The following is a 26,758-nucleotide window of genomic DNA, read 5'->3' on the forward strand; positions in this document are numbered from 1 at the left end:
TCTTTGAGAGAATCATTCTTTTTAGGATCACTTGGATTGCATTACGATTTGAGCTCTTTCCAAAAAACTTTTATGGTTTTCGACCGAAAACTGGTGCCGAGGTTTGCATTAAAGATATGGTGTTCTCCATTTCATATGCCCTCCAAAAGGGCTACACTAGCTACATTATCGCTCTGGATTTGAGAGCTGCTTATGATTCCGTGAAGCATGATTTGCTCATTTCCAAATTAGCTCACTTGGGCTTCCATGGAAATTTTTTAACTTGGCTCTTTAATTATCTCTCTAACCGTAAACATGTTATTCATTGGAGGGGTTCCAGATCTGGGGCTTTTGCTCCCAACTGTGGTCTTTTACAGGGATCTACCCTCTCCCCCGTACTTTTCACTCTGTTCACATTAGATATAACCTCATATATTACTTATGACATTAATTTCTTTATGTATGCCGATGATATTTTTCTCCAAATGAATGCGTTAGATGGGAAGTATGCTGAGTCCAGGTTGATGAACACCTTGCCTAACATTCTCAGATGGGCTGAAGATAGTGGCTTGTGCATTTCTCTATCCAAATCTCGATTTTCTATTTTCTCACGGAAACGACCTCCATACTTTCCTTCTTTCAGCATTAATGGTGAATCCATTCCGTTCGATCCGTACTTGAAAGTTTTAGGTGTTTATCTGGATTGTACCCTCACCTGGAAAAAACAATTATCATCTCTGCGTTCTAAGGGCACTCTTTAACATTCTTAATCTTTAAACATTTGTCGCTCCATCTCTCACTCCTCAAGAAATATTCCTTGCAAGTTCCTCAAACCTGTGCTAATGAGCATCATTGGAGGTACCATTGGTTACGGAGCGGTGGCTTGGTTTAATGCAGCCAAATCTTCTCTTACCAAGATCAACACCATCTATAATTCCTCGATGAGATCTATCTTAGGCCTCCCTACTTCAACTCGCATAGATAAACTCAGAACCATTCTCGCCCTACCCTCCTTTCAGGATTCTATTCTCTTCAGAATTGGGTTATCTTGTATTTCTGCCACAGCCTCTCCCACGCAGGGTCACTCTAACCATATGGATTCGGGCTTTCGTCACCTCTCTCCATCTTTGGCTAGGGAAATATCACAGTTCAATAATACCATTGGGTTTTCCCATAGGTCCATGTTGCGTCCAATTTATTCCTTTTGGCCGTGGATACCCTCGAATATCTATTTCATATCGGAGGGTCTTAATTTTCAAAAAACTAAGTCTACCATCCCTTATCAAACAATATTCCAAGAGTATATTGAGTCTCTGCCGCTGAATGCTCATGTAATTGCTACAGATGCGTCTAAATCATCTCAAGTGGCTTGTGGAGCTTTCTGTTTGGTTACTAAAGTTATCAAGTCTTGGTTCATTAATACCCAAGTAGTCGCCTGACGTCAAATATGACGTGATAATTTGGTCATTTTCTGTAAATGACGTCAATGAGAAAAAAAATCACGTCATTTCAAAGTCTTTTAATGACCATGAACAATGAAGGTCATGAAATGACGTGATATTTCATGACCTTCTTTAAATAACTCGTCATTTCATGACGTTCATGAACAATCGAGGTCATGAAATGACGTGTCGGTGAATAGTGTAAATGTATTTAAGTCATAAACATCACGAGTTTCGTGCCCATTGGAAAAACCGTCAACCGCAAAGAATGCGCGCTCTTTTTCTCTGCTGCAGTGAATGTTGATGATAGTCTTTGTTTTACATGGTGTTAAAATTTTTGTCTTAGGTATATGTTCTGGATCTTTTTGTAATCCTACAACGTTACTTTTATCAAATTGTTTTCTTTTTTTTTGTTGTTTTTGCTCAATTTATGCTAGCGATGGCCTTTTATAGTTGCGTGCCTTAAAAAAAGTGAAGATTTTGAGCTTGAGCACGAAGGACCAAGTTGTTTTCAAGAGGTTTTTCCTGAGAGGTGAATTTCCTTTCGAATTTTCATTTCATGAGTCACGACAGTCAATTTCTATCAAAGTAAAATGTTATGCATGTTCTGCTTTTTTGTTAGAATTCTGTCTGGGTTTTTTTTTCGAAAATTATTTACGTATTTATCTTCGATTGCTTTTCAGTAGAAAAATGTTTTGCGTTGCAGAGGAGGCAATCGATTCTGGGAATGGTCCAGTTGTTATCGTTAACGGCAATTGGTTAACGCCCCGGAAGACCAGATGTTTTTGGCCATCAAAAACTGTGAAAAATTACAATAAAGCTCTGATTTCTGGCGAGGAGCCGGATGAAAATTGGAAAATAATACAACTAAACAGAATCCTCTATGAAACAGGTAGCCATTTCACTTCATGTAACAATGGGATTTATGACTGAAGATCAAGTTCAATTTTAATGGGGAAAATTTTTTTTTAAACCAAACTTTGAAGCTGGCAAACCTTAGGTTCTTGCTTTAAAAAGGTTTTTAAAATTTTTGTGAAATTTACGTATTTTGTAGTCAAATTTTGAGAGGCAATGTCGGTAAACCTTTATATGGATCTTCCAGCATCAACAGTTATGAATTTGGTCCAGTGAAAAAGTGTTGGAGCCTTGTTATACATTTTGTGTTATCAAGGCTGGAAAGATCTCGGTTAACCATGAGGACTAAAAAATTCTTTATGCAGTCAATAAATTGCAGGCTGAGAGGCATTATTTAATTCTTTTTTTGCATTTCGGTCTCTTTAACATGGAATTCCATATTACAATTACAACGCCACAACAGGCAAATTGCCCAACGAGGTGGCTGACTTAAGAACATCATGGATCCCCGAGCCATTTTTTGGAGGCCCTACCTACTACTGCTACACCCCCTCCGCGGAACCCCCAACGAATCAGTACATGCGGGAGTGTACGTGTAGTGAAACCTGACGTGAAATTTTATTGTTTCTCTGTAATGCTTGTTATGTGTAGTGCTGCCATCTGCCACCAGTTTTTCTAACTATGAGTGAAGTGTTATGATTGAATGATTTATCGTTGTAGGACTGTTGCTCTCTGTGGCGAGACTTTTTAACGGGGCGATCGGCTCGCATTTGCGCCTTGAAGTTGGGAACCACAGAAAACCAACTTCAGCCGACCACCACTGTGGGGTTCGAACCCGGATCCTCGCATCGCGAGTCCGTCACTATAACCACTCGACCACCACAGCGGCGACCCAAAATATTTTGAATTTATAGCAACATGTCCGCAAACATGTAAGAGGGTCACTATGTCCTGAAAAAGTCAAAAGAAGCATTATTTTGGACCTTTTTTGATAAAATTGTTCTGGCACCTGGAGTGTTTTGAAAGATTTGTCCAGCCCTGTGTGGTATATATCGCCCCCCCCCCCCAATGCCCGAATGTGAAAATTTTCTTTTTTTTTATCAGCTGGTTGGATACCTTATTTTGCTCTATACAGTTTCCCTGAACTGTAAATGTGTTCCTATTGGAATACATGAAACATTTTAGGAAAATAACTTCCATAGATAAGTCTACCATACATGAGTAGAGCAAACATTCTAATGCCATTTCCCATGTTCTTTTTCTTCCCAAGGACATAGCACATTTGTGCTGGCATGAGCGGGGCAATATATTCAAGTGTAATGTTGAATGTTCTATGATGCTGCATATTTCTTTTATATACTTTACCTTGTCAACAAGTAGGTCTTGTCTCTAATAGATGACCTGCTGAAAGCCAGAAAAAGAGCCAAAGAAGCTGAATATGAAACTGACATTGCAAGCACAGAGATAGAGGATGATGATTGTCGCAGGCCTCGAAAACGTAAACCAGTAATTCTCAGCAGCAGTGAAAGTGATGATGAGAATGCGAGAAATACAATTGCTCTACCTAAACCGAGGCCAGTTATTGAATATTTGAAGCCTGAGCAAGAGAAATTATTTAATGAGAATAATAGTTTCTTAACAGGTAGGATATACAAGTAGAATAAGCAATTTTTTTCCATGGTTTTTACTGCAGTTTTTTCCACCATAACAAGAAATTTGCCAACTCTGCCCTTCGCCACATTAGTCTGGAGTCTAATGTATTTTTCATGGATCAGGTTCTGATATGAAGATAACATTAGGAGGAGTGTGGAGTTTCCAGTTCTGGGAAATGGGATAAAAAGATAACCGTGCTATATTTGAATTATTATAGGGCTTGAGTAGTCCTCCAAGCTTTGCACTTTTCGTTTGCTTAATCATATTTTATTGTAAGTTTCTCATCTAAATTCTCTAGTAATTAGCTTAAATTGAATTATTTTTTCCATCTGTAGAATTGGAGATAGAAGCAAGTCAGTATCTCAGTACTCCTAAAACCTCATCTACTCCTGTTAGTCCACGAACTAATGATAAGATTTTAAGTATACTCGTGGAAATCCGAGAACAGAATAACCAGCTCCTGCAATGCATGAAACAACTGAACAAAAACATGAAGGTGGAATTGTCACAGATTCCTGTAGATTTGCCCATTTCTCTTCCTCTTACCACGCAAGATGAGATGTTTTTATTGGAAGAGTTTCTGCAAGATGATAACAATTTTTTCAATTTGGTAAGTATATCTTGATAATTAATCATTGCATGCTTACTGTGATTTTTATGAAACTGAAATGGGCTTAGAACCAGAATATTCAAATGAAGTTATAAATGTCAGTTTGTCGCATGGAGTTATTCCTTTCTAATTACAATTTCAATTAATATGCTTTCCAGTGCCAGTACCTGTCTTCCAGAGTGGGCAAAGGGGTTGTGCGAGCAGTGAATGACTCATTACGGTATTTATTGACTGATCGGTTGGCGTGTGAATACAACTTTAAAGGAAGAAACAGCAAAATTGCATTTGAATCCACATCGCTATGCAATGTTTTGTTACGTAAGTTTTTAATATCATGTATCAGGTTTTTAAACAAAGAAAATTGGTATTTACAGCAAAAGTTACTCTTCTCGCATATGGATCATTCTCATGAAATAGAAAAAAAAAAGTAACGGAAAATGAATGTCAACCAAAGCTGATACATATTCAGCAAATGTAGTATCAGTAGTCAGCATATGTAGCATTTTGCCAGTTTCAGCATTTGACTTTAAAAATTTTGATTGAGAAGCATAAATATAATCTATTTTCATTGCTCATTTTCAATTTGACCAAGCACTGATACTCAAAACAATTTTTTTTTTTTTTTTTTGTCAAACACATTTTTAGGTGTTTCTTATTTTTTCCCATCAATTTAATGGGGACGACAGATTTTTAATTTGTTTAGTTTTGCTGAAGCAAGAGAGGTGCTCTTAAAGCATTGTCTCCATATAAAACATTATATTTTGATGTTGTATATGCCATAGAATCGGGTTTTCTTAAATTTTTATCCCTTTCAACTTATGGTAAAACCTTTCATTTTGTTACATAATGCCAGGAGAGAGATTTTCATGTTTTGCAACACTAAAAAAAGTGTGTTGAAAATGTGTGCTTATATATCAGAAATAATAGAAGACTGAACTAAACTGCGTGGTGAAGTTAAAATAATTTTCAATTAAGCAGACTTAGTAATCTGGCCATCTAGTAATCCAGCATTTTTAGGTGTGTTTCGTTGACCCCATTGAAGAGGAAAACATGTTAATGCATGTCAGTGCACGGAAGTTTATGTTAATTGAATGCGCTTCTTCAATTAACTTCTAGTAATCGGGGCACACCCTGGTGATCTGATATGTGCCGGGTTAGCGAGAGTCTGCTGTTATATACATATATTTCGAAAAAGTAGCCAGGATTAATAAAAATGCTTGCCTCTTTTTTCATGAATAAGTTGAGTGTGGTAAACTTTTACACCTGCTTCTTGATTGCACCTGGCTAATCCAGCAAGTAACAAAAGACGAAATAAGACAAAACTGTCTTGAGACCAGACTGTCACATGAACCGACTCTGTATTATATTTTAAACGTCTAACATTCATGCAAAAAAATTAAGTTAAAAATTCAATTTTAAAGATGCTGGAAAAGCAGGTGCAAAAGTTCACCGCACGTACATCACTATCACGAGATACATGTACCATTGTCACCTCAAAGTTAAATTTGTTAAATAATTATCCATTGTTATTGCTATTTAAGGAAACACAATCAATTGCAATATTTTCTCTACCTTTTCCGCATAATTTTTTTTTTTTTAATGAAAGTTTCTGAACTGTTTCATGTGAAATGAAAGATTCAGTGAAAAATAAAAGAGCCTATGTTTTTAGAGCAGGAGGTGTCCTTTCAGTCAAGTCTCTTAGCATCAAATTGAACAGCCTGGACATTCTGGGAGCTTATCTTTACCATCTGCGTGTACAATATATTTTTCATGAAATCATAATTTTGTTTAGTTATCTATTTATTTAAAATTTATTATTATTCTACATATTTAAGTAAATTTTTTTTTTGTTCCACTATTTTGCAGGAGCTGTGAAAAAAGTCACAGGTGAATCTGATGTAACAATAAAGAATTATATAAAAATTTGGTTAAAACATGCGCCACAGCGGCAATCGAAGTTGTTGAAAAACAACTGTGAATTTTTGAGATAGCTGTAGTTCGTTTGCAACATGCCAAAAGAAGGAATTATCAGTAAGAGACAAACAAAAAGAAGAGTCAACAAAGTAATTGATAGATTTTTGAAAAACCATAGTCAAGAAAATGACAGAGCCCCTGGCGTTCATTCATTCAGTCAAGAAAATGAATGTAAAAATAATCAAGATCAATCTAGAGAAGAGACTTGCAATGATGGTGAAATTAATCCAGTGATACATAGTTGTGATAAACACAATTTTGAAAATCGAGGTAAGTATTTAAGTGGTAATTTTAGTGGTTCTTGCACAGCACCAAAACATGCAGAAGAAATTATGAGAGAAAAAGAGCCCAGTGACGAGCTTCTTCAGTGTGACCTTAAGAAGTGGGTTGTCAAATATAAAATTCCTGGTGTAGCAATAACCGATTTGCTAAAACTTCTTTCTCCATATCATCCTAATCTGATTAAAACAAGTCGATCTCTGTTAGGTACCTCCCTAATATGTGCCCTAGACACAGAAAAATTAGATAATGGTGAGTTTTGCTATTTTGGTGTGGAGAAGCGTTCGATTTTATTTTTTTCTAAACATCCTATTGTTCCTTGTGATACCTTGCAATTAATATTCAACATCGATGGTTTACCACTTTTCAAAAGCTCCAGAGTGCAATTTTGGCCTATTTTGATGTCGGTTAATGACTGTTTAATAAACACTCCTGTAGTAGTTGGCATATTTTGTGGCACCTCGAAACCAAAGCCTCTGGAAAAATTTCTAAATCATCTAGTTTTAGAACTAAAGCATTTGTTTGATGTTGGTTTTAATTTCAAGGGCAGGACCATTGAAATTGAGCTGTATTCTTTTATTTGCGATGCTCCTGCACGTGCATTTTTAAAATGTGTAAAGGGTCATGGGGGATACTCTTCATGTGATAAATGCACCTGTAATGGGACGTATGTTCCAGAGGGTAGAAATGTTGTTTTAGCAGATTTGAATGCGACAAATCGCAATGACAAATCTTTTCGAGCACAAAGAGACAAAGATCATCACATTGGAACTTCACCACTTTTAGCTCTTGATATTGACATGGTTTCACATTTCCCCTTGGATTATATGCATTGTGTGTGTTTAGGAGTTATGAGGAAACTGTTAAATTTTTGGCTTTGTGGCAAAGTTCCATTAAAATTAGATGCCAAAACAACTGCAGAATTGAATACTCGTTTGCTTTATTTGAAAACATTTTTTCCTGCAGAATTCATAAGAAAGCCTAGAAGACTGAATGAAATTGACAGGTGGAAAGCCACAGAGCTACGAACCTTCCTCCTTTATGCTGGCCCTGTGGTTTTGCTTAATTTAGTTCATTCTTCCATATACGAGCATTTTTTATTATTGCATAGTCGTATTAGCATTTTATGTTCTCCACACTTGGTGAATTATTCTAGTTCTGCTAATAACTTTCTTAGGGAATTTGTAAGCCACTCTGAAAAGTTATATGGCAAATCATTTTTAGTATATAATGTTCATGTTTTGATTCACCTTGCAAATGATGTGAAAAAATTGGGTGTTTTAGATAATTTCTCAGCTTTTGTATTTGAAAGTTTTCTAGGCAGTTTAAAAAAAAGCATTAAATCTGGCAATAAGCCATTTGAACAAATTTGTCGGAGACTAAATGAATATGATGAACATGGTGAACCTTCTAATCAAATTCAGTCTGATTTATTTGAGATGCAAAATGAACATAATTTGGGGCCAGTTCCTTGTGATTTTATTGGACATCAATATAAAAAATTGTCATTTCTTAATAAATTCTGTATTTCAATTTCCTCCCAAAGTCCCGCTAATTGTTATTGTTTTACTAAAGAAAAATCAGTTATTCAGGTTCACAATGTATTGAGGAGAGCTGACAGATTAAGTATTTTAGGTCTACGATTTAGTACTTAGATGGAAGGGGATACCCCTTCCATCTTCTAAACTGAATGTTTTTATTGTGAAAGATTTGGCAAATATATATACTGAAGTATCCTTAGAGGATGTTGTTTCCAAATGTGTTCTGCTGCCCTTGAAAGATTGGTTTGTAAGCTTACCATTGCTGCACAGTTCATAATCCATTTCGTCCATTGAACCACTGTGTAGATATATAATATGCATATTTGACTGAATAAAACATTTTTTTTTCTTTAAATACTTGTGTTTGTCTTTTTAGTTCTATTCCACATGAATAATTTATAAAGCGGTACGTATTTGGGGGGGGGGGGGGAGTGCGTTATTTACTAATGCGTCATTTAATCACGTCATGAAATGGCGCCCAGATGACGTCTTCAAAATGGACATAATCACCTATTTTATGACGTCAGAAATAAGGCATTTCATGACTTCCAAAAAACGTCATTTTTGACTTGGGTAAAGACTCCTCAGTTTTCACTGCGGAGGCCCTTGCTATTACTTTAGGTCTCAGATCCTTCATTCAATCTTCTAATACTCCAATATTCATGTTTACGGATTCCAAATCAGTCATCATGGCTCTCGACAATTTTTCTATTCATTCGTCTACGGTGACGCATCTCCTATATGCTCAACTGGTTCATACTAGTACTTTGGTTAACAGCATATCACTAATTTAGGTCCCAAGTCATTCGGGCATTGCCATTAATGAGACAATAGACAATCATGTTCGAACTGTAGCTTCTTCCACTGTTGATCTTCTACCTTCTAGCCTTTATGTGGAGGACATTCGTTCTCTTTACTCTCGCCACTTCAAGGAAAATATCCGTAATGCTCTTTTCTTATCTATTCCTGAGTTTAGCTCCTTCTATAACTGCTGCCAGAACTTCTCCGCTTTTTTTTCGAATAGAAGGTTGGAATGTTTGTTTTACAAACTCATTTGCAATAGAGCTCCCTTGAATGATTACCTCCATCGTATTAGGAAAATGGCTAACCCTCTCTGTCTACAATGCAAGATTCCTGAAACTTCCTCTCATTTTTTGTTTTCTTATATTAGGTTCTCCCAGGTTCGGTTCTCAACTTTTAATTCTTTTTCTCCACCAGTTAGTTGTTGGTCCGAATTCTGTTCAGGCAGACCTGAGAGCATTATCTGTAGCTTTGAGAGGTTTGTTACCCTTAGTCAACGTTTTTCGTGAGTTTTTTATTTTTTTCCCCCCTCTTTCTTTGTCTCGTTTGGTTTTTGTCTTTTTCTGCCTTGGTTGTTTGGTTTCATTTTTGTTACCACACACTCATCCAGGGACTTCATGTCATCATATCATTTTAAAGCAGCTTAGCATCGTCCCTTAAGCCTGAAGACTTCTTCTCCATCTCATATAACATCTCCATCTGCGTTTGTTTCGTCTGGTTTGTGTTTTTTTTTTCCTTTCCCCCCTTTTTTTTTCTTTCTTCTCCATACCCTTCTGAAGAAGAGGGAAGAATGGAAATTGCTGGAATTCCTATGTGTTCTGTGATTGATGGCAACTCTTTCGTTAGTATATTTTTATAACATGTTCTATGCTCTTGTGTAGGCTGACCATATTTCCTCGAGAGAAATACGGGACATTGAGATTCCAAATACGGGAAAATACGGGACATCGCCAATTATTGCCAAAAATGACGCCAAAACCGAGCAAAGTTGCCAAATATTGTTAAAATTACGGTAAAATCACAATGGCGGGAAATGAAACGTTACTGCAAATTGCAGTGGATTAAAATGAATTTCACGAAAAAAACGTTCACCGAGACAAATGTGGGAGATAAATATTCTCATTTATAGTTATAATTATCATAATATAGTTTATTAGTTGAAAAATAATTTCAATCTTTGACTTCAATAAAGAATAAAAATTCAAGTAAGCGTCGTGTAAAATACGGGAAAAACCGGGACACTTTTGCGAAAAAGTCGGGACGACCAAAAATACAGAAAATACCGGGACTGTCCCGGGAAATACGGGACGTATGGTCACCCTACTCTTGTGGAATGTTCTTTCTCTAACAGGGGATGGCCCGAAGGCATAAAGCCCTGTATAATTGAAGAAGAAGAAGAAGATACATAGCGTTTACTTATAGTTCAGTGCCTGGTACCTACTACCTAATTTAACATTTATATTTTAAGCTGGTTGAGAAACAAGCAAAAAAGGTTACTAGAACATATACCAGAAACACTAATTTATTTTACCGGCACCTAAGTCGTCTTCATCATTATGGATCCGGCGCTTCAAGTAGGTTTTGTTATCTTTCTTCCTTCATAGTTTAACAGTACCGGAATTTCCATACCCCCCTCGAACTATTGATGCGGTCTTTTTACAGCCTAAATGTTGATTCATTTGTGGATTTACCCTGAACTGACGACTGCCATTTTGACCACCCCCCCCACTAAGTATTAATGCATTTAAAAAATCCAAGAAAAGAGTTTTCAATGAAGCAATGAGTTTTTTTACATGACTTCGCTCATCTACCAGTTTGGCCACCTATAATTTTGAAATTTCTTTAACTATTTTCTTAAAATGATCATTTACTAGGCGGCTGGCCTTTACTATGGAAGTTTTAGAAAAGTTCTTTTATAAAACTTGAACAATTCAACCAATAAGCATATTGGTTACATAGTAAGCCATGAATACCTAAGCCATTCCTGCAAATGTAACTGCTTTTTTTTCAAGTTTTATAAATGAAATTATATAAAACTTTTATAGTGTAATACCGACCATAGACACATTCAAAAGAAATGGAGGGATACACTACTAAAAACTTTTTAAATTATATGCAGTCGACGCTCGATATAATGAGCCACTTCATCCTGTCAAAAACAGATTTTATATTTAGGGTGGGTGGGCATTATATCGAAAGTAAAATGCATATAATAGCAACTCTATGTGGGACTTATCCTATGGGTTGTTTTAATGGAATGGTCATGTAAAGCAAGGTCATAACATATGTCAACTGTCTTAATTTTCTTAAACGTAATTTTCATGATTAAAAAATGGACAGATATGACATTGAAATATACCCAGATAAAGAAATTTACCCATTCAAATAATATTTAGCATATTTTCACGAGCACCGAAATTAGTCATTCAAGGTTGGACACACAGTCCGTACAAATTACGTGGCATGTTGATCACACAGATCTTGCACATAATTCACTAACAGTACTGTCCTCATGCTCTGTCTTGGATATCCAATGTTTTATGATTAATTTGAAACTTCTAACAAGAGAACTGGTGCTCTTCCAAGCAGCTGGAAGAAACTGCACAAAACCGAAAGGGAAGAAACTGCACAAAACCGAAAGGGAAGAAACTACATAAAACCAAAAGGATGTTAATAAAACTATATTAGCTATAAAAGAGCTTAAAACAATGTATACTTCTGTAAGTTATACATTAATTTATTAATAATATGCAATATTAATTTAAAAAATTTATTTATTTTTTATTCATATCGATCAGTTTCCCAAATTTTCTGTTCCACCATCTTCAAAACTTTTTCTCTCATGTCTCATCTGTCCCAACTCAAGTCAAGGTAACAAATATGGCTGAGTTGCCAGGTCCTTAAAAAATTTCCAGCCAAAATCCTCTTCAAAAGTAGCCCAAATTATTTGAACATGTGCTGCATCTATGAAGCAACAAGCGAGCTACAGTTTTACGATATTCTAGCCTACAAAGTTGTGGCTTATAGCTTTTCTTGTTATAGTCAGAATAATTCTGCCAAAAAGACTGTACTGTTGTCTGACAATCTATATATTTTTTCCAATGTTCTTTCATTTTCATGATAGTACGTGTGCGCACAGCCCACTCTGCTTAACATTTTGGAGCCATCTATATAAAAGGAATGTACGTGCATTTTCGTCTCATTCAATCTTGATTCTATTCCATGGTGGAATATTAGACGCTGGCTCTTGTATTTGAGAGTGCATTATAGTTTGTTCTTCAAATTGTGTAGACTCTTTCAATTTACTGATGTTATAGCATCTTATTTGATTTTTCAGAGTAATGTTGATTGCAGGTATTCCTGCATGTGTGAACGCCTCGTATGAAACCGTCGAATAGCATTTTGTTATGTCTAACAAGAATTGCTTTTTTATTTGAAGAAGTTTTTTATGTGTTTTGCATTCAAACCATACTTACTATTTTCTTTTCTAATGGCCTCCAAATAAATCATCTTTAAAACTTCCGGCTTTGCACCCCATGTTGCCCGTGAGTTTCTTTTCAATTCGTGATGTGATGTAGATGTTTTTTTCTTTGATATAGTGCAGATGATCACTCCATGTGAAATTGCGGTTCAGTATTACTCCCATGTATTTAAAGCTGGTTTTGTACACAATGGGAAAATTGGCCAATCTGATTGATTGGATGCTTTTAATTTTCCCTTTTCTTTACAAATCGAAAACATGCACCTTTCTTTGGACTCAAATTCTTGAGTTTTCATGAGTATGTCTTGTCTTTTTTTGTAAAGTGTTTGGGCACTGCTGCAGAAACCATTATCAAAATATCATCGGCAAAGGCCTGTATGTTGACATCTTTTCCCGGGTTGATTTGATTTTTAAGAGTTCATTGATAGCCAAACTCCATAATGTCGCCCTAGGACCGACCCTTGAGGCAATCCAGTGTTGTATTTATGTATTTTTCCATTATCATTAACAACAGATCTGTCCGTCAGATAGCTAAAGAGAATTCTTTTGATATATGCTGGAATGTCGATCCTTGATATGTGTTCAAGAGGAGTTATCTTCAATGTATTGAATGCATTAATTATATCAAGTGATATTAGACAAACGATTCGATCTCACCTGAAGTTGATTTTGACTATATCTTTGACATTTTGGAGGGCATCAATAGCTCCTTTTCCTTACCCATATTTATTCGGCTGAAATATTCTATTCTTCTGTATATAAAATTCTAACCGGTTAACTACATTTCTCAAATATCTTGCCGATATCTGTTGAGAGACAAATAGGCCTAAAATTAAAAACCTTTTCCTGGCCTTTGTTTATCTTTGCGATATATACAGCTTTTATTTCTTTCTATAGTTGTGGGAATATTACTTTCTGTACGATATTGTTAAATAATGAGATCAGGTTTTTTCCTGTATAATAATTATCATATTGATTTGGTAATCCCCTCTGGACCTGGTGCTGTCTTTTCTTATATCATTGAAGATTATATCAATTTCGTGCACTCCGATGGGTTTACACTGCTCAGTCTTGTACAGAATCTGTCTGAGGATCTTCCGTTTGGTTTATGATATGATGGGAATTCAGCTTGTCCTGGAATACTTATGAAGAAATGAGAATACAGATTATTTTTGGTCATATTTCCGATGTATTTTTTAAAAGAATTATTTTTAGTTTCTTTGATCAGTTTCTTGTATCAGGACTCCCACTCGTCCTACTTTTCCTACTTTTTGGTAAAATGTCCTACTTTGTCCTACTTTCTCGGTTTTGTCCTACTTTTCTATCAAATCCTATCGACAAAATTTGTCTAATTGATTTTAATTGAGCAGGAAATTATTGATATATTGCCAAATATTACAAATGTTGGAGAATGTAATTAATGATTCTGCCAAAGCAAAAATTATATAATTTTTAAGGTAATTTGGAAAAGGGGGGGGGGGTGTATGTGGACCATTTAATTGATAAATTTTTCATTTGCTTAGTTTGAGGGTTCAAGTATAGTAATCATTAAAAACGTCTGTCTGGATAGAAAAATAATTTTGTATTTATTACTTCATGGTCTTGGACAGTAATTTTCATCATTCAAAATTATGGTGCAAATAGGTGAAACAACAGTTTGCATTTGAAAGCAGTTGCATACATAGGCCTATTCTAGGTTTGGTGATTCTGATGCTACCCAATAGCATTCAGTTGTCTTCTGTATTTTTAAGGCATGAAGATGCATAAACAATATTTACAATGCTCAGCAAAGATCTAGAAATGGAAATGCTTCATTTGTCAAAAATGATTACACTGGCATTGAACAGTAAAATGTGAACAAAACAGTAAAATTTAAAAAATGATGAACAACACAGTAAAATTTAAAAAATGATGAACAACACAGTAAAACTATCTGGTTCACCTTAACTTATTTACGTCGGATCTTCTAATTTACACATCTTGCATTGTGCTTTTGAAAGTAGTCTCGAAGGTGCGTCATTCTTAAAAAACTTACGTGTTTGAAATTTGCTGTGCTTTGTCAAAGAGAGTTGACAAGCTCTTCATTTTGAAAGACTCCAAAAAAGAATGCAATATACATGAGGAGAGACAGCAAAGAATTATCTGTGGTTGCTAGTGCACTGTTTTGGCCAAAAATTGGTTTTGTAACCAAGCCATTTGTCATTTTGTTTTGGCTTGACAGAAATAGTGTTGGGAAAAAAAAGTTAATTAAATTTTTTTTGCAAAAAAAAAATTGTTTTTAGGAATATTTTTCAATTATGCTATTATTATGTTGCCTAAGGGGGTTACCCTCCCCCATCCTACTTTTTAGTCCTGCGTTTTCTTACTTTTTCTCCTTTTATGAGTGGGAGCCCTGTTGTATTTTGCTTTATAGAGAAGCAGAAGTCAGTTTTTCTCTTCCATGTTTTTAATCTTTTGATATCCTCTACGCAGGGCTTGTACTTTACTTCTTTGTATTTGCAAATTGCTGTGCTCCACCATGGAGTTTGTTTATTCTTTTTATTGTAGATGATTGGCATGTTTTAATAATTGCTGTAATCATGTTTTGTACGTATTGTTTAAGATCAGCATCATCTCCCACTCCTATGTGTTGCTCTCACATATGTTAAATTTTTTGTATGAAGACTTGATTATTAATATTCTTATCTCCTCTAATATATATTAATATATATCTCCTCTGTAGCTTAGTGGTCAGAGCACTCGTCCGGCAATCGAGGGACCCGGGTTCGACTCCCGGTAGAGGCAGAGAAGAGTTTTTTCCTTCCTTAAAAAATTAACATCTGAAATAATAAATATCTTCACAACATCCAGTCTTCTGTATATCTTGAATATTCTTTTGACTGAAGTACTTCATCATAACTTTTTTAGGAGTCTGTTGGTATTTAAAAAGTAGTAATCTTTGGTCGCTGAGCATACACCTGTCGCTGACTCTCCAGTTTTGAATGAGTTCGTGTTGGCCTTTGACAAGCGTCAAATCGATCCAAGATACCTCTCTTGTTGAAGAAAATGTAGCAATGTCATGGGGATTGTTGGCACAAATAATCTCATTCCTATTTATGAATTCCATTAACTTCCTTCCTCTTGCACAAGATGGTCTTGGCCCCATATTTTATTTTTTACATTGAAGTCCCCAGTTATTATAGTAAATTCATCCTTGTTTCCATCAAGAATTTTTTGTAATTCTTGTGTGTTCTTCCAAGTCTTCTGTTGGGGAGCAGTAGGCAGAGATGAATATAATCTGGTCATTATTAATTATTTTTTTCAAGCCGAGCACAACTCGGGTCTATCGCCATGGGCAATTTACTACTTAGTGAGTTGTGCCGGAAGTGTAAGTATGTGTACCTAACAGTCTGTGTGCGTATTTAGTGTTGCGTATGATTTTTTGGTGCTGCCATCTATATCTCAGAAGTGAAATGAGTGAAGTGTAATGACTGAATATTTGTACTGTTTGTAGGACTGTTGCTCTCTGTGGCGAGACTTTTTAACACAGAGATTGGCTTGCATTTGCGCCTTCAAGTTGGGAACCACAGAAAACCAACTTCAGCCGACCACCACTGTGGTGGCAGTGGAGCTTGAACCTGGGTCTCCGCGATGCGAGTTCGTCACTATGACCACTCGACCACCACAGCGGTGGTCATTATTAATTGTAATCAGTGCGGCTGCTACATTTCTGGTTTTATACAATTCCATTACTTTTATTTGTGAATTTGTTATCCATATTGAGGCTCTTGGCTCTTGTGAAGAATTTATTAGTCTGCTATATTTTGTGGAAGTCCGCAGATCTCACCTTGTAAAAGATATGGTTCACTGATTCCAATTACATATATTTTTTCATTGATTGTATCTGAACTGAGCTGTACTGTAGCATTGTAAGAGTTATGGAGATTTATCTGCACAAAATTTATTACCCCCATTGTATTGATATTTAAATTTACTTTATTTAATTGAAGTTCGCTGTGCTGTCTTTAGTGTTGGATTAATTGCGATTGTCCTAAGCAATCCCTCTTAATTTGTCACACTGTGTTTCGAAAGATCCTTGTAACAACTATTCCTCTGTCCTCTTTTCTGTAACCTCCCTGTATGGTGCAGAGTTCCTGCTGTGTTCTCTCTCCTCTTGTACTTGAAAATGCTCTTCTGCACCTTGGATCTGTGTTGTTTGTTCCTTATCTTCTTCAAAACCATTTTTCCTTCCTTGCTGCATCTATTCCACTCTCCGTGTGATGTTGCTGACTGATAACTAGTGCTATTCATTCGACTCCGTTCATCATTTGATATATTTTGCCATATGTTTCTTTGACCATATCCACGTGTTTGTCCTTCCCATGTCTGATGTCTTGGGTAACTGATCCTGCCATTCGGCCACCTCATTCTGATACCTTGATTTGTAATCCCATGAGTGTTGTTGTAGTTGCGGTAATTATATGTATCTCGTGTTATGCTGCTGTCCTCTTTCCTTGTAAACCCAGTTTCCTCTTTGTTCCTGTCTTCTCCAGTCATCGCTATTGTCATTCCTTCTATAGCGCTGTTGTTGGAAACCTTTTCCTCCATACCTTGGCCTGTCCTTATTCCTGTTATTTGGTTCCTTGGGATCCATGCATAGACCCTATTTTTCCAGAAGTTGTCTATTAGTACTTTTATGCGGAGCTTGTGTCTCTGCTGATCATTCTTACAATATATCACCATTCCATTTTTCATTTCCCTTGTTTCAACAAACATATTTCCTATCAGTTGTTTGGTTAAATGCTGCTTCTTTTCTTGGAATGTTTGTGTTCTATCTTTGATGTTGGGATATAACATTAAGCAATGCCTGTTATTCGACTTATCCTTATCCTTTGTTTTCATGTTGTGCTTGTCTTTATTATTTCCCTTCTCTTTTATATGATAATTTCTTGAAATTCTTTCCTGTGCTTAACTTTAATCTCCTTGACCTTATTTTTATTCCTGAGTACTTCTTGAAATTCATCTGTTTCCCTGTCCTTTTCCAGTTGTCCTATTTCTTCAACATAGTTCACATATTCGAAGAAATTTTCTGAGACAAAGATAAACTTCCGTATCACTGGTATCTTGTCTAATCTCATTTCTCTCCTCTATCTGAGTACGTGTTTGTTCTTTCCTTAATTCATCTGATTCTTTCTTTCCCATGCAAAAAATTCCATTTTCATCCGTGTTGTTTTCTATTCATTCCATAATGTTCAGTAGGATTCTATTAGCTCTTTTTCTTTGGCTGTTGGGTAAGTTGTATCTGATTGATCCTCTATTATTTGTGGTATTGTAGTTCACTATGTTTTTGACTTTCTTTAATGGATGTGCGTGATGTTAACCTTTTGCTTCTTAGTCTGTACTTCTTTCTCTTTGCTGAATACCATCTCTTTGTCTAGGCTGCCTATCTCTGTCTGGCTGTCATTGCTAACCTGTTTCAAAATTAAAGTCGTTTTCATGTATTTGTTTGTAAATTATTTTTTTTTGTTTTCTATTTGTTGTATTGATGGTAGCTCTAGACTAGCAGTTCTCAACCGGTGCTCCGCGGAGCCCTTGGGGTCCGTGTGCACTTTCCAGGGGCTCCTCAGCCACTCGAGGGAAATAAAATATATTAGCAAATTTGATAAGTAAATATATATATATATAAAAAAGAGGCTTACAGGGTTCTACCATAAAAACTATTCACAAAAAGGGCTCCTCGAGTCAAGCAGGGCTCCGCCATAGAAATTATAGACCGAAAAGGGCTCCGCGAGTCAAAAAAGGTTGAGAACCACTGCTCTGACTATGTTTAATGTTTTTATTATTTCCTTTGTCATCTTCTAATACTCTTTTCTTTTCCTTTTTGTTTTCCCTGCTTTCATGTCCATGTGTTTGTAGAAACTCCAATGCTCTTGGCTCTTTTCTAAATCCTTTATCTTGATTCTGGTCTCTTTTCTCTATCCTTGCCCACAGTCATCCTGATTCCTTCGTTGATGTGTCCTTGTCCTTACTATTTCCATTATCTTTGTATCTGCATATTGGCAGACACTCTGATATTCTTGACTCTTTTCCAGGTCCCTGATGATCGTTTTGCTGCACACCTTCCTCTAGTTCTTGCATCTTTTCATGTCCCTGATCTTGAGTTTGATTTCCTATCTCATCTGTTGACTGTAGTTGTTCGATTTCCCCTATTTGTGTGTCCTTTTGGATATTGTTTTTCCCATTATCTTTGTGACTACATGTTTGTAGGCACTCCAATGCACTTGCTTCTTCCTATTTCCAGTCCTTGAGAATCTTTGTGTTACACTCTTCCCTCTGAATTCGACATCTGATTACCTTGGTCTTGATTTACTTTCTGTGCCGTATCCCACAGTCGTGTTGATTCCTCCATCTGATGTCTCAATTGTATTTTGCTCCTCCTTATCTTGGTACTTGATGGTGGTGTCCTGATATTTGTGAAATTAGTCATATTCTCTGAGCTTGGTGAGTCTCCCTCAGCAACTCTTTTCTGAATCTCCCTCAGTAGCACCCTCTTCTGACTTTTCTTCAAACTCGTACCAATGATCTTCCTCTCTATCTTTTGTCACTGAAGCATCACTCTGAAGCTCAAAATTATATATATTTTTTTTACTTGTCTCCTGTAACCTTTGATTCTAAAATTATTTTCAAATTATGCAATAAAACTTTGTTGTAATCAATGACTCCAAATTATGACTAAACATAACGAACAGTACAGAAATCTCTATTATAATGATCTGACAACGCTATGGGTAAAATTTTAAGATTCCCGAAATATATAATACAGAATATAGTCTAAAATCAAAATCGGGACCTTGAAACGTCTATAATGTATATCTGGCAACACTGCAAGTAAAACATGCCCCGAAAAAGAAATCGAGATATGGTCTATGACAAAAAGGCACTATATATTTTGGGTACTTTGTTTACACCTTTCTTCTGCTCAGATTTAAATTTCAAAAAAATTTATTGAGGGAATTACATTCTAGAGAGAAGATTAGCATATTTTTCAAAAATATTTTTTGAGTGTAACAGTTTTTTTTCAGCAACTTTTTAAACCTCACTTTTATGACCACTTTACCCCATGGGGTGGGGTAAGTGAGTAGTAATAATTCATAACTTTTAATGTACTCTATGGTTAAAACTTGGCTTCATTAGGATCTTCAAATACAACTGATCCCTTATTTCATTTATGTTGTCATTTTCGGGAAAGGTATAAAATTTCATTATTTAGGTTTTTTCATGATAATCTTAATTAATCACTTGTTTGATAATTTGCATTATTGGTTTTTTGTTCTCTTCATTATAAACCAGCACCCCACACACACACAGCCTTCTGACATCTTCCATAAAGTTTGAATAGTTATAGATTTGCCTCAGATCTTCAGGAAATTTTTTCTTTGGCTAGGGGAGTTTAATGAAATTTTTGCATATTTCTATTTTATGGCAGTTAAAGTTCAACTATTTTCCTTAATTAAGGTTTCTCCTGTGCCATTCTGAACATGTTTTCATTTTGCCTTTGAGTTCTGTATTACCCTTTCGTTTACAGCTGAGATTAACGAGGGCAAGTTTGTCAGTATATGGCTCGTTTCAAGTCTTTCATCAGACACAACACTGATATTAACTAATCTTGACACTTCTTCACCTTCTATGTTCAAGTCAGCCATTCATGAAATTGATTCTGTATCTTTATTTTACTTGGTCATGAATTGTGAAAGTTCAACATCTACAAAAGGATGAGGGTTGTTCACATTGAGCAAGAGATTTCAAGCCTTCAATACCAGTCTCCTTTGCATGTCAACCATGATTTTCTTCTACAATCCTTTTTTCTTGACTTGTTAATGATCCATCTTCTTTAAGAGTGATATGGAATCTTCAACTTGTGTTCTTGCAGCTCACACGATACTCTGATGCTCTTTCCAACAGCTAGCAATACTAATGGAAGGATGTCAGAGTACTGTTGTATATTCTTTTCACATATAGGTTCAAACACCTACTTTCCAAGCACGTTTGCTCTGGAAAAGAAAAAAATGAACTGTAAAAAGTAAATCAAGTAAAAAAATTCAAATAAAAAAAAATTCTTAGAAGTTCAATTATATGTTAGGCAAAATAGCTCTTAACATCTAAGTATTAGTTAAGCTTAATGCTATGACCACTTTACCCCACATTGTTTGAATTACTATAAAGTATGAAATATAATGTTTACAACTTACCAACGAATGAAATAATGTTCTTGAGGCACTACTGGAGTGCCCTGCACAGCCAATCTATAAAAAGTTTGAGAAACTAAAATGGTAGAGAGAAGTTATTCAGGCACTCAAAGAATGGAACCCGAGCTTGAACAATAAAGAAAAACTGTTTATTGCCACTAAAATGTTGCTTGGCATAAAATTTTAAGTGAAAAACTCTGCTGCTTGCAAGTGAAAGTTAAAACAGAAATTTGGTAGCAATACCAATTGAAATTCTGAAGTTATGTCATTTTATGTTCAGTATGACCATTTTACCCCACCTGACCTAAGCTATTGAAGATAGAATTCCAAAATAAGCGACGGAGCAAAATATATGAATAAATCTTCCTAATATTCAAAAACATTAATTTTAGAATTATAAAAACATTTCGAAATTAAACTTAAAAATTTCACATGTTAATTTTGCATAGATGCCATTACCTATGGTAATTAAAATGTCCATAATCATTAATATACAACTCCAAATTTCAAAATATTGATAGTGGAGCACTATGTATAGGCTACCGAATGTATATGCATTTAAATTGGCATCTTTACAACAATGTTCACAATATTTTTACAAAGTTTGTTCCATAGGCATGATATTGAAGATTCAAAAATTCGTAGCAGCTAAAATTTTCTATCAACATTTGCCCAAAACATTGTTTTACATAGAAAACCACCCAAAGGATTCAAATATGAACTCAATTTCTGGATTTGCTCACCACTTGTACTAGAAAAATCTTTACCAAGTTCGGCCGTTAAGTAGTACACAAACCCCGTAGACAGCCATGCTGTTCATAACATCACAATTAGTTTTGCAACCACGCATGGTAGACTCGTGCAGTAAAAATCACTTAATGCACGGTTTGTTCACTCAGTTTATGACATTGCGACACTTCATGCTTATTTAAAAATACTTTAAAATGCTACAAAGACAGAGCAAAAAAAGAGCTCCTACTGTGGGATATACTATAAATACTCCAACATATTTATACAATAGACAGTTTATACAAGATTCATTGAAAGAGTGGTTATTTGTGGAGATGAAGATTACAAGGAAGAAAATTCATCACTGCCCCCATGGGGACTCAAACCCCAGTCTCTCGCTTGCCGGAAGAGTGCTCTACCATCTAAGCTATGGAAGCAGATAGAATATTTCAACCTTGGAGCATATATATATGTTGAAAGGCACCATACATAGATGGCGTCAACAATCAACTAATAGCTTGTGAATGACATAGGCCAACCAGGTGGCCACATACATACTCTATCTGCTTCCATAACTTAGATGGTAGAGCACTCGTCTGGCAAGCGAGAAACCAGGGTTCAGGTCTCCATGAAGGCAGTGATGAATTTTCTTCCTTGTAATCTTCATCTCCACGAATAACCAGTCTTTCAAAGAATCTTGCATTGACAAGTGGAGAGAACATTTCTATGGCATCCTTGACTTTATTTTCACTTACTTCATAAGCTGACACATATTTATTGTATGCTATCTGAGTTGTGTTCCAGCTAGATGAAATTACAGTGGTTTCTACAAATTATTCCATCCAATACAGTTATAGTTTGAAAAATTTGCAGAAAAAATTTGCATTCTCATTTTTGATTTGGAAGATAGATGGCAACACTTGAACACATAACAAGTGCAACACTTACATGCATTACCTTTTTTTCTCTGTCAAACCAACCACAACAATTTTTTAGACAAAGTAATTTTAATTAATGCTCATCTGGAAACCATTTTCCATGGAACACTAAACATGCTGGTGAATGACATAAAAGAAAATGGCATATCAAGAGGATGTAGAAACTAGGGTTGTTTGGTTTAAACCAAGCGATTTTTTTTTTTTTAAAAAACCAGTTTGGATTTTTTCAAAAAATCAAATAAAAGTGGCCTAAATATTTTTTTTCCTTGAAAAATATCATTTGTTCATTAATAGCCAAATTTTTTCATTTTTACTACATTTTATATTCTTGGGGTACATTCTGATGGTATATCAGTATGGCAGGTTTTTGACACATGACAGTTTTTGACGGTTTAAACCTCAGTGTAAACTGTCACATGAAAAACCCTCCATCAAAAACTTTTGGCAAAACTGTCAAAAACCCTCCGTCAAAAACCTTTGTAAAAAACTGTCAAAAACCTCAAATATTGCTTTTCGATATAAAAATTCCCATTGGAAATGCACACATTAATTACATGTAATGTTTAAAGTGACTATGTTATACAAAGAATAAATATTTAAAAAATATGATTCTAAAATAATTTTTTACTCTCGACAGAATTATTTTTGGACAAATATGTTTTTTTTCTTATAAAATTTGAATAAAGCATAACATGAACATTGAAGGGAAAACTGTGGAACGATTTGATATTCTTTGATTCAAGATGATCCTTGACCTTCCAAAATTTCTTCAACTGCTTTATGTATTGATATAAACCGTCTGCTGTGCTCTTTTTACAACAGATAAGTGTTTAAAAAAGTTTATTACATCATGTATGTAATGTTGATTTCTGTTGTTATTAAATTATCTAGATAACCACTGATACTTAAAACGATACTCTTATTGCACATAACATTGAAATATATCTAGTGATCAAAATACTAAATTGTAGGACTAAAATGTCATTTAATTTGGCAATGCTAGCTTGTATGTCAAACTTCGTTATTTTTATTTTGCACTATGATATGGTACATTTACTAGCATTTATAATGCAATGGTTTTCCAATTGAAGCTGTATTCAAACCTGCAAAACAAATGCTGTGGGTATCAAGTCTTGTCAGCTCTGCTTTGGTTGAAAATACTCTTTAAAGCTCTGTGAATTTATACACCCTGATCTAAGAAATTTTTAGGTGAAAATAAATGAGTTTAATTAGTGCATTAACAAATGCTGCGTGGGAATTTTTATATAGAATAAAATTTTGGGCGGATCAGAAAATTTAAAATATCAAAATAGATATTTTTCCTCAGTAATTATCATTCTGAAATAAAACCCTTTAATCTAAATAAAAGTGTTTTGTTATTTAACATATCTATCAAGTTAACAAAAACTGTTTGATATCATTGACAGTAAGATTTTTATAGTTTTAATACCGAGTTAGGGCATCAGGGTTAGGTTTTTGACGCCAGAAACTATCATGGTTTTTGACGTCAAAAACCCAACCCTGGTATATCTTTAGATGATATAAGTGGATTTTTTTCAGAAAGTCTCCTAAAAGTGGCTTGAATATATATATATATATATATATATATATTTTTTTTTTCATTTGAATTATCTTAGTTATTTAAACTTATTTCTTACAACATTTTCTAACTTTTGGTTACATTCTGATGCTCTAACTTTAGCAAATTCATGAATAAAAATTGCATCACACAGCTAAATGTAGTGGGGTGCTTATTATCTCACTGTTTTTTTTCCCCTTCACAAAGAAGCAGCAACAGTAGTGACACCATCCTGCTAGGAGCAGGTGGTCGTATAATCCAATAAAGACACCAGCTGTCCCTAAAGGACAAAGCGAAAGATCCGGAGAGCGAGCTGGCCAGGAAAGCAATTCAATCTGGCGATTGACGAAGAACCTTTGGACAATGCGTGCCACGTGTGGTCGCGCATTATCCTGTTGAAATATGGCTGTGGGCAAGCCCTGAAGGTAAGGAAGGACAACTGGCTCCAACACCTCGGAGATGTAGCGCTGGCTTTTTAAAGTACCGGCAATGCGTACTAGAGGAGTGCGAGAGTGATATCCAATACCGCCCCATACCATAATACCCGGTGCAGGACCAGTGTGGCGGTGCATAACGAAGCTGTTCAGCATCCTCTCTCCATGGTGTCTCCAGACTCGAATCCGGCCATCGTGGTGTTGCAGACAGAAGCGTGACTCGTCAGTAAAGACAATTTCATTCCATTGTGCCGTCCACATCCTTCTTTCATCGCACCATTGGCGGCGGAGACGTCTGTGGTTCTGCGTCAAGGGTAGACGAAGCAATGGACGTCTTGCAGACAGACCACTCTGCTGTAAACGGCGTCGAATGGTACGCGCAGACACTGGATGATACGGTACAGACTGAATTTGCTGTGCTATGGTTCGTGATGTGGCTGAGCGATCCGTCACTGCCATACGCACAATACGCCTGTCATCACGTGAAGTGGTGCACTGAGGTGGATGCGATCGAACACGTCGGTCCGTCGTACCCTCCTGCATCCAACGATCACATATCCGCATTACAGTTGTTTGGTTTCGTCCAACACGACTACCGATTTCCCTGAAAGATAATTCACAATCTCGGTAGGCCACTATCCTTCCTCTGTCGAACTAGGATACTTGATCAAAAGATGATCGCTGTTTTCTACGAGGCATAATTGATCGTTTTTTTGAAAAAACCACAAGAAAAACACAATTGCCGTACTTCAAATCGTCGAAATCTCCAAGCCTTAAATAGCGCTTTGAAGTGGCGCCACAGGCGCGCGTGATGTGCGTCTGCGCTGAAATTCTAATCATTTGCATATCTCACTTCCGCTAATGCATGTTGTAAATTTCATATTATTTGCATGCTTCCTTCAGGGTGTTGCATTTACGGTGGCCAGCAGTGTATATATATACTTTTACCTTTAAGGCCAGTTAATCAAGGTTCTACTGTATAGTAGTAACAGATTTATGAAAAATTACACTAGTCTGCATGATATCAGATGATTGAAAACTAATAACTGTCCCTGGCTCACTTTTTTTTACAGAACTGTTCTTAGTTTTCTTCTATTATGTACAGTTCGTTCACAATCGACCCGGGTTGATTTTGAAGATCTATCGCTGATAGTATTATGTGTTTGTCACATATAACGCAAGTGTGCTTTTGGAAATACTTGCCAACTTATCGAACTGCTTTTAGAACAGTCTGATTGGCGAGAATTAATTGGCAAGAGTTCAAAAAGTAACATTAAAGCTGTCAGATGCTCGCATTTCCAGTTTATTTCTCTTTCTGTTTGCATTTCCACAAGTTCTTAGTTTTTGTCTTGTTTTACAATGTCTACATGCAAGTGCGCAAACGATCCTAATGTTTTCTGTTACATTTGCAAAAATTTTGTAGTGATTAAGCAAAGAATAGATATAACAGAATTTGTGAAGAAAGCTTACTATGCTTATTTTAAAATGAAACTAGGTGATCAGGATAAGACATGGGCACCAAAGAAAGTTTGCCGCTATTGTGTTAAAAGGTTAAGGTTATGGACAAAAGGAAAGAAAACATGCATGCCGTTAGCAATTCCCCCTTAATGACTGTTACTTCTGCTTAATTAATGTACAGGGGTGCAATGCAAAAAATAAGTATTGTGTATCCAAGCATTCCTTCGCCATTATGCCAGTTCCACATGGACAAGAATTGCCTGTCCCTGTTCCTCCAACTGCTTTACAGAACATGGCAAACAATGTTGAATGTGAACTTGCAGCAATCTCAGAAGATGATAGTAATGTCTATGAGTCTGAAGATGACTTTAATTCACAATGGTTCTACCAGAGTGAATTTAATGATCTAGTACACATGATCTGAACTTGCCCAAGGAATCTACAGAACTACTTGGCTCCCAGCTTAATAGCAAGAATCTTCTGGCACCAGCAACACATTTTGCCTGGGACAGACACAGAAAAAGTACTACTTCCTTCATTCTCAAAGAAAGATTCATTGGTTTACTGCAATAACATTTAACAAGTTGATGCACTTATATGGTATTGAACATGATCCTACTGAGTGGAGACTTTTTATTGACTCCTCCAAGAGGAGTCTCAAAGGTGTGTTACTGCATAATGGGAATGATCCGGGTTCAAACCCCACAGTGGTGGTCGGCTGAAGTTGGTTTTTTGTGGTTCCCAACTTCAAGGCGTGAATGCGAGCTGATCTCCCCGTTA

At 35.8% G+C, this 26,758-nt stretch overlaps 3 protein-coding genes across 4 annotated transcripts in view; all 3 read left to right on the top strand.

The window, feature by feature from the left end:
• Positions 1-1,780: 1,780 nt before the first annotated feature.
• LOC149081145 (uncharacterized) lies at positions 1,781-6,530 on the top strand. The gene is made up of 6 exons (XM_089237930.1): positions 1,781-1,953; positions 2,105-2,313; positions 3,673-3,918; positions 4,265-4,539; positions 4,698-4,857; positions 6,406-6,530. Exons 2-6 carry the CDS (start codon positions 2,112-2,114, stop codon positions 6,528-6,530), a joined length of 1,008 nt encoding a protein of 335 aa, XP_089094056.1. The 5' UTR covers positions 1,781-1,953; positions 2,105-2,111.
• Positions 6,531-6,548: 18 nt separating this feature from the next.
• On the top strand, positions 6,549-8,676 carry LOC149081146 (uncharacterized). Its single transcript, XM_089237929.1, has one exon. The coding sequence runs from the start codon at positions 6,549-6,551 to the stop codon at positions 8,445-8,447; it is 1,899 nt and encodes a 632-aa protein (XP_089094055.1). The 3' UTR covers positions 8,448-8,676.
• Positions 8,677-10,502: 1,826 nt separating this feature from the next.
• The window catches only part of LOC149081147 (uncharacterized), a 218,002-nt gene continuing 201,746 nt past the window's right edge, over positions 10,503-26,758 (top strand). The window contains exon 1 of one of the 2 annotated variants that reach the window (XM_089237931.1): positions 10,503-10,708. In XM_089237931.1, the coding sequence (XP_089094057.1) occupies positions 10,691-10,708 (18 nt within the window). In that variant the 5' untranslated portion in view covers positions 10,503-10,690. The remainder of the gene's footprint in view (positions 10,709-26,758) is intronic. The other variant, XM_089237932.1, reaches the window with a different exon arrangement.

This window comes from Pholcus phalangioides, unplaced genomic scaffold (assembly GCF_987345545.1).
Source record: "Pholcus phalangioides strain wild (caught in Gottingen) unplaced genomic scaffold, Ppha-v1.0 ptg000010l_1, whole genome shotgun sequence".
In the NCBI taxonomy this organism is placed as follows: domain Eukaryota; kingdom Metazoa; phylum Arthropoda; class Arachnida; order Araneae; family Pholcidae; genus Pholcus; species Pholcus phalangioides.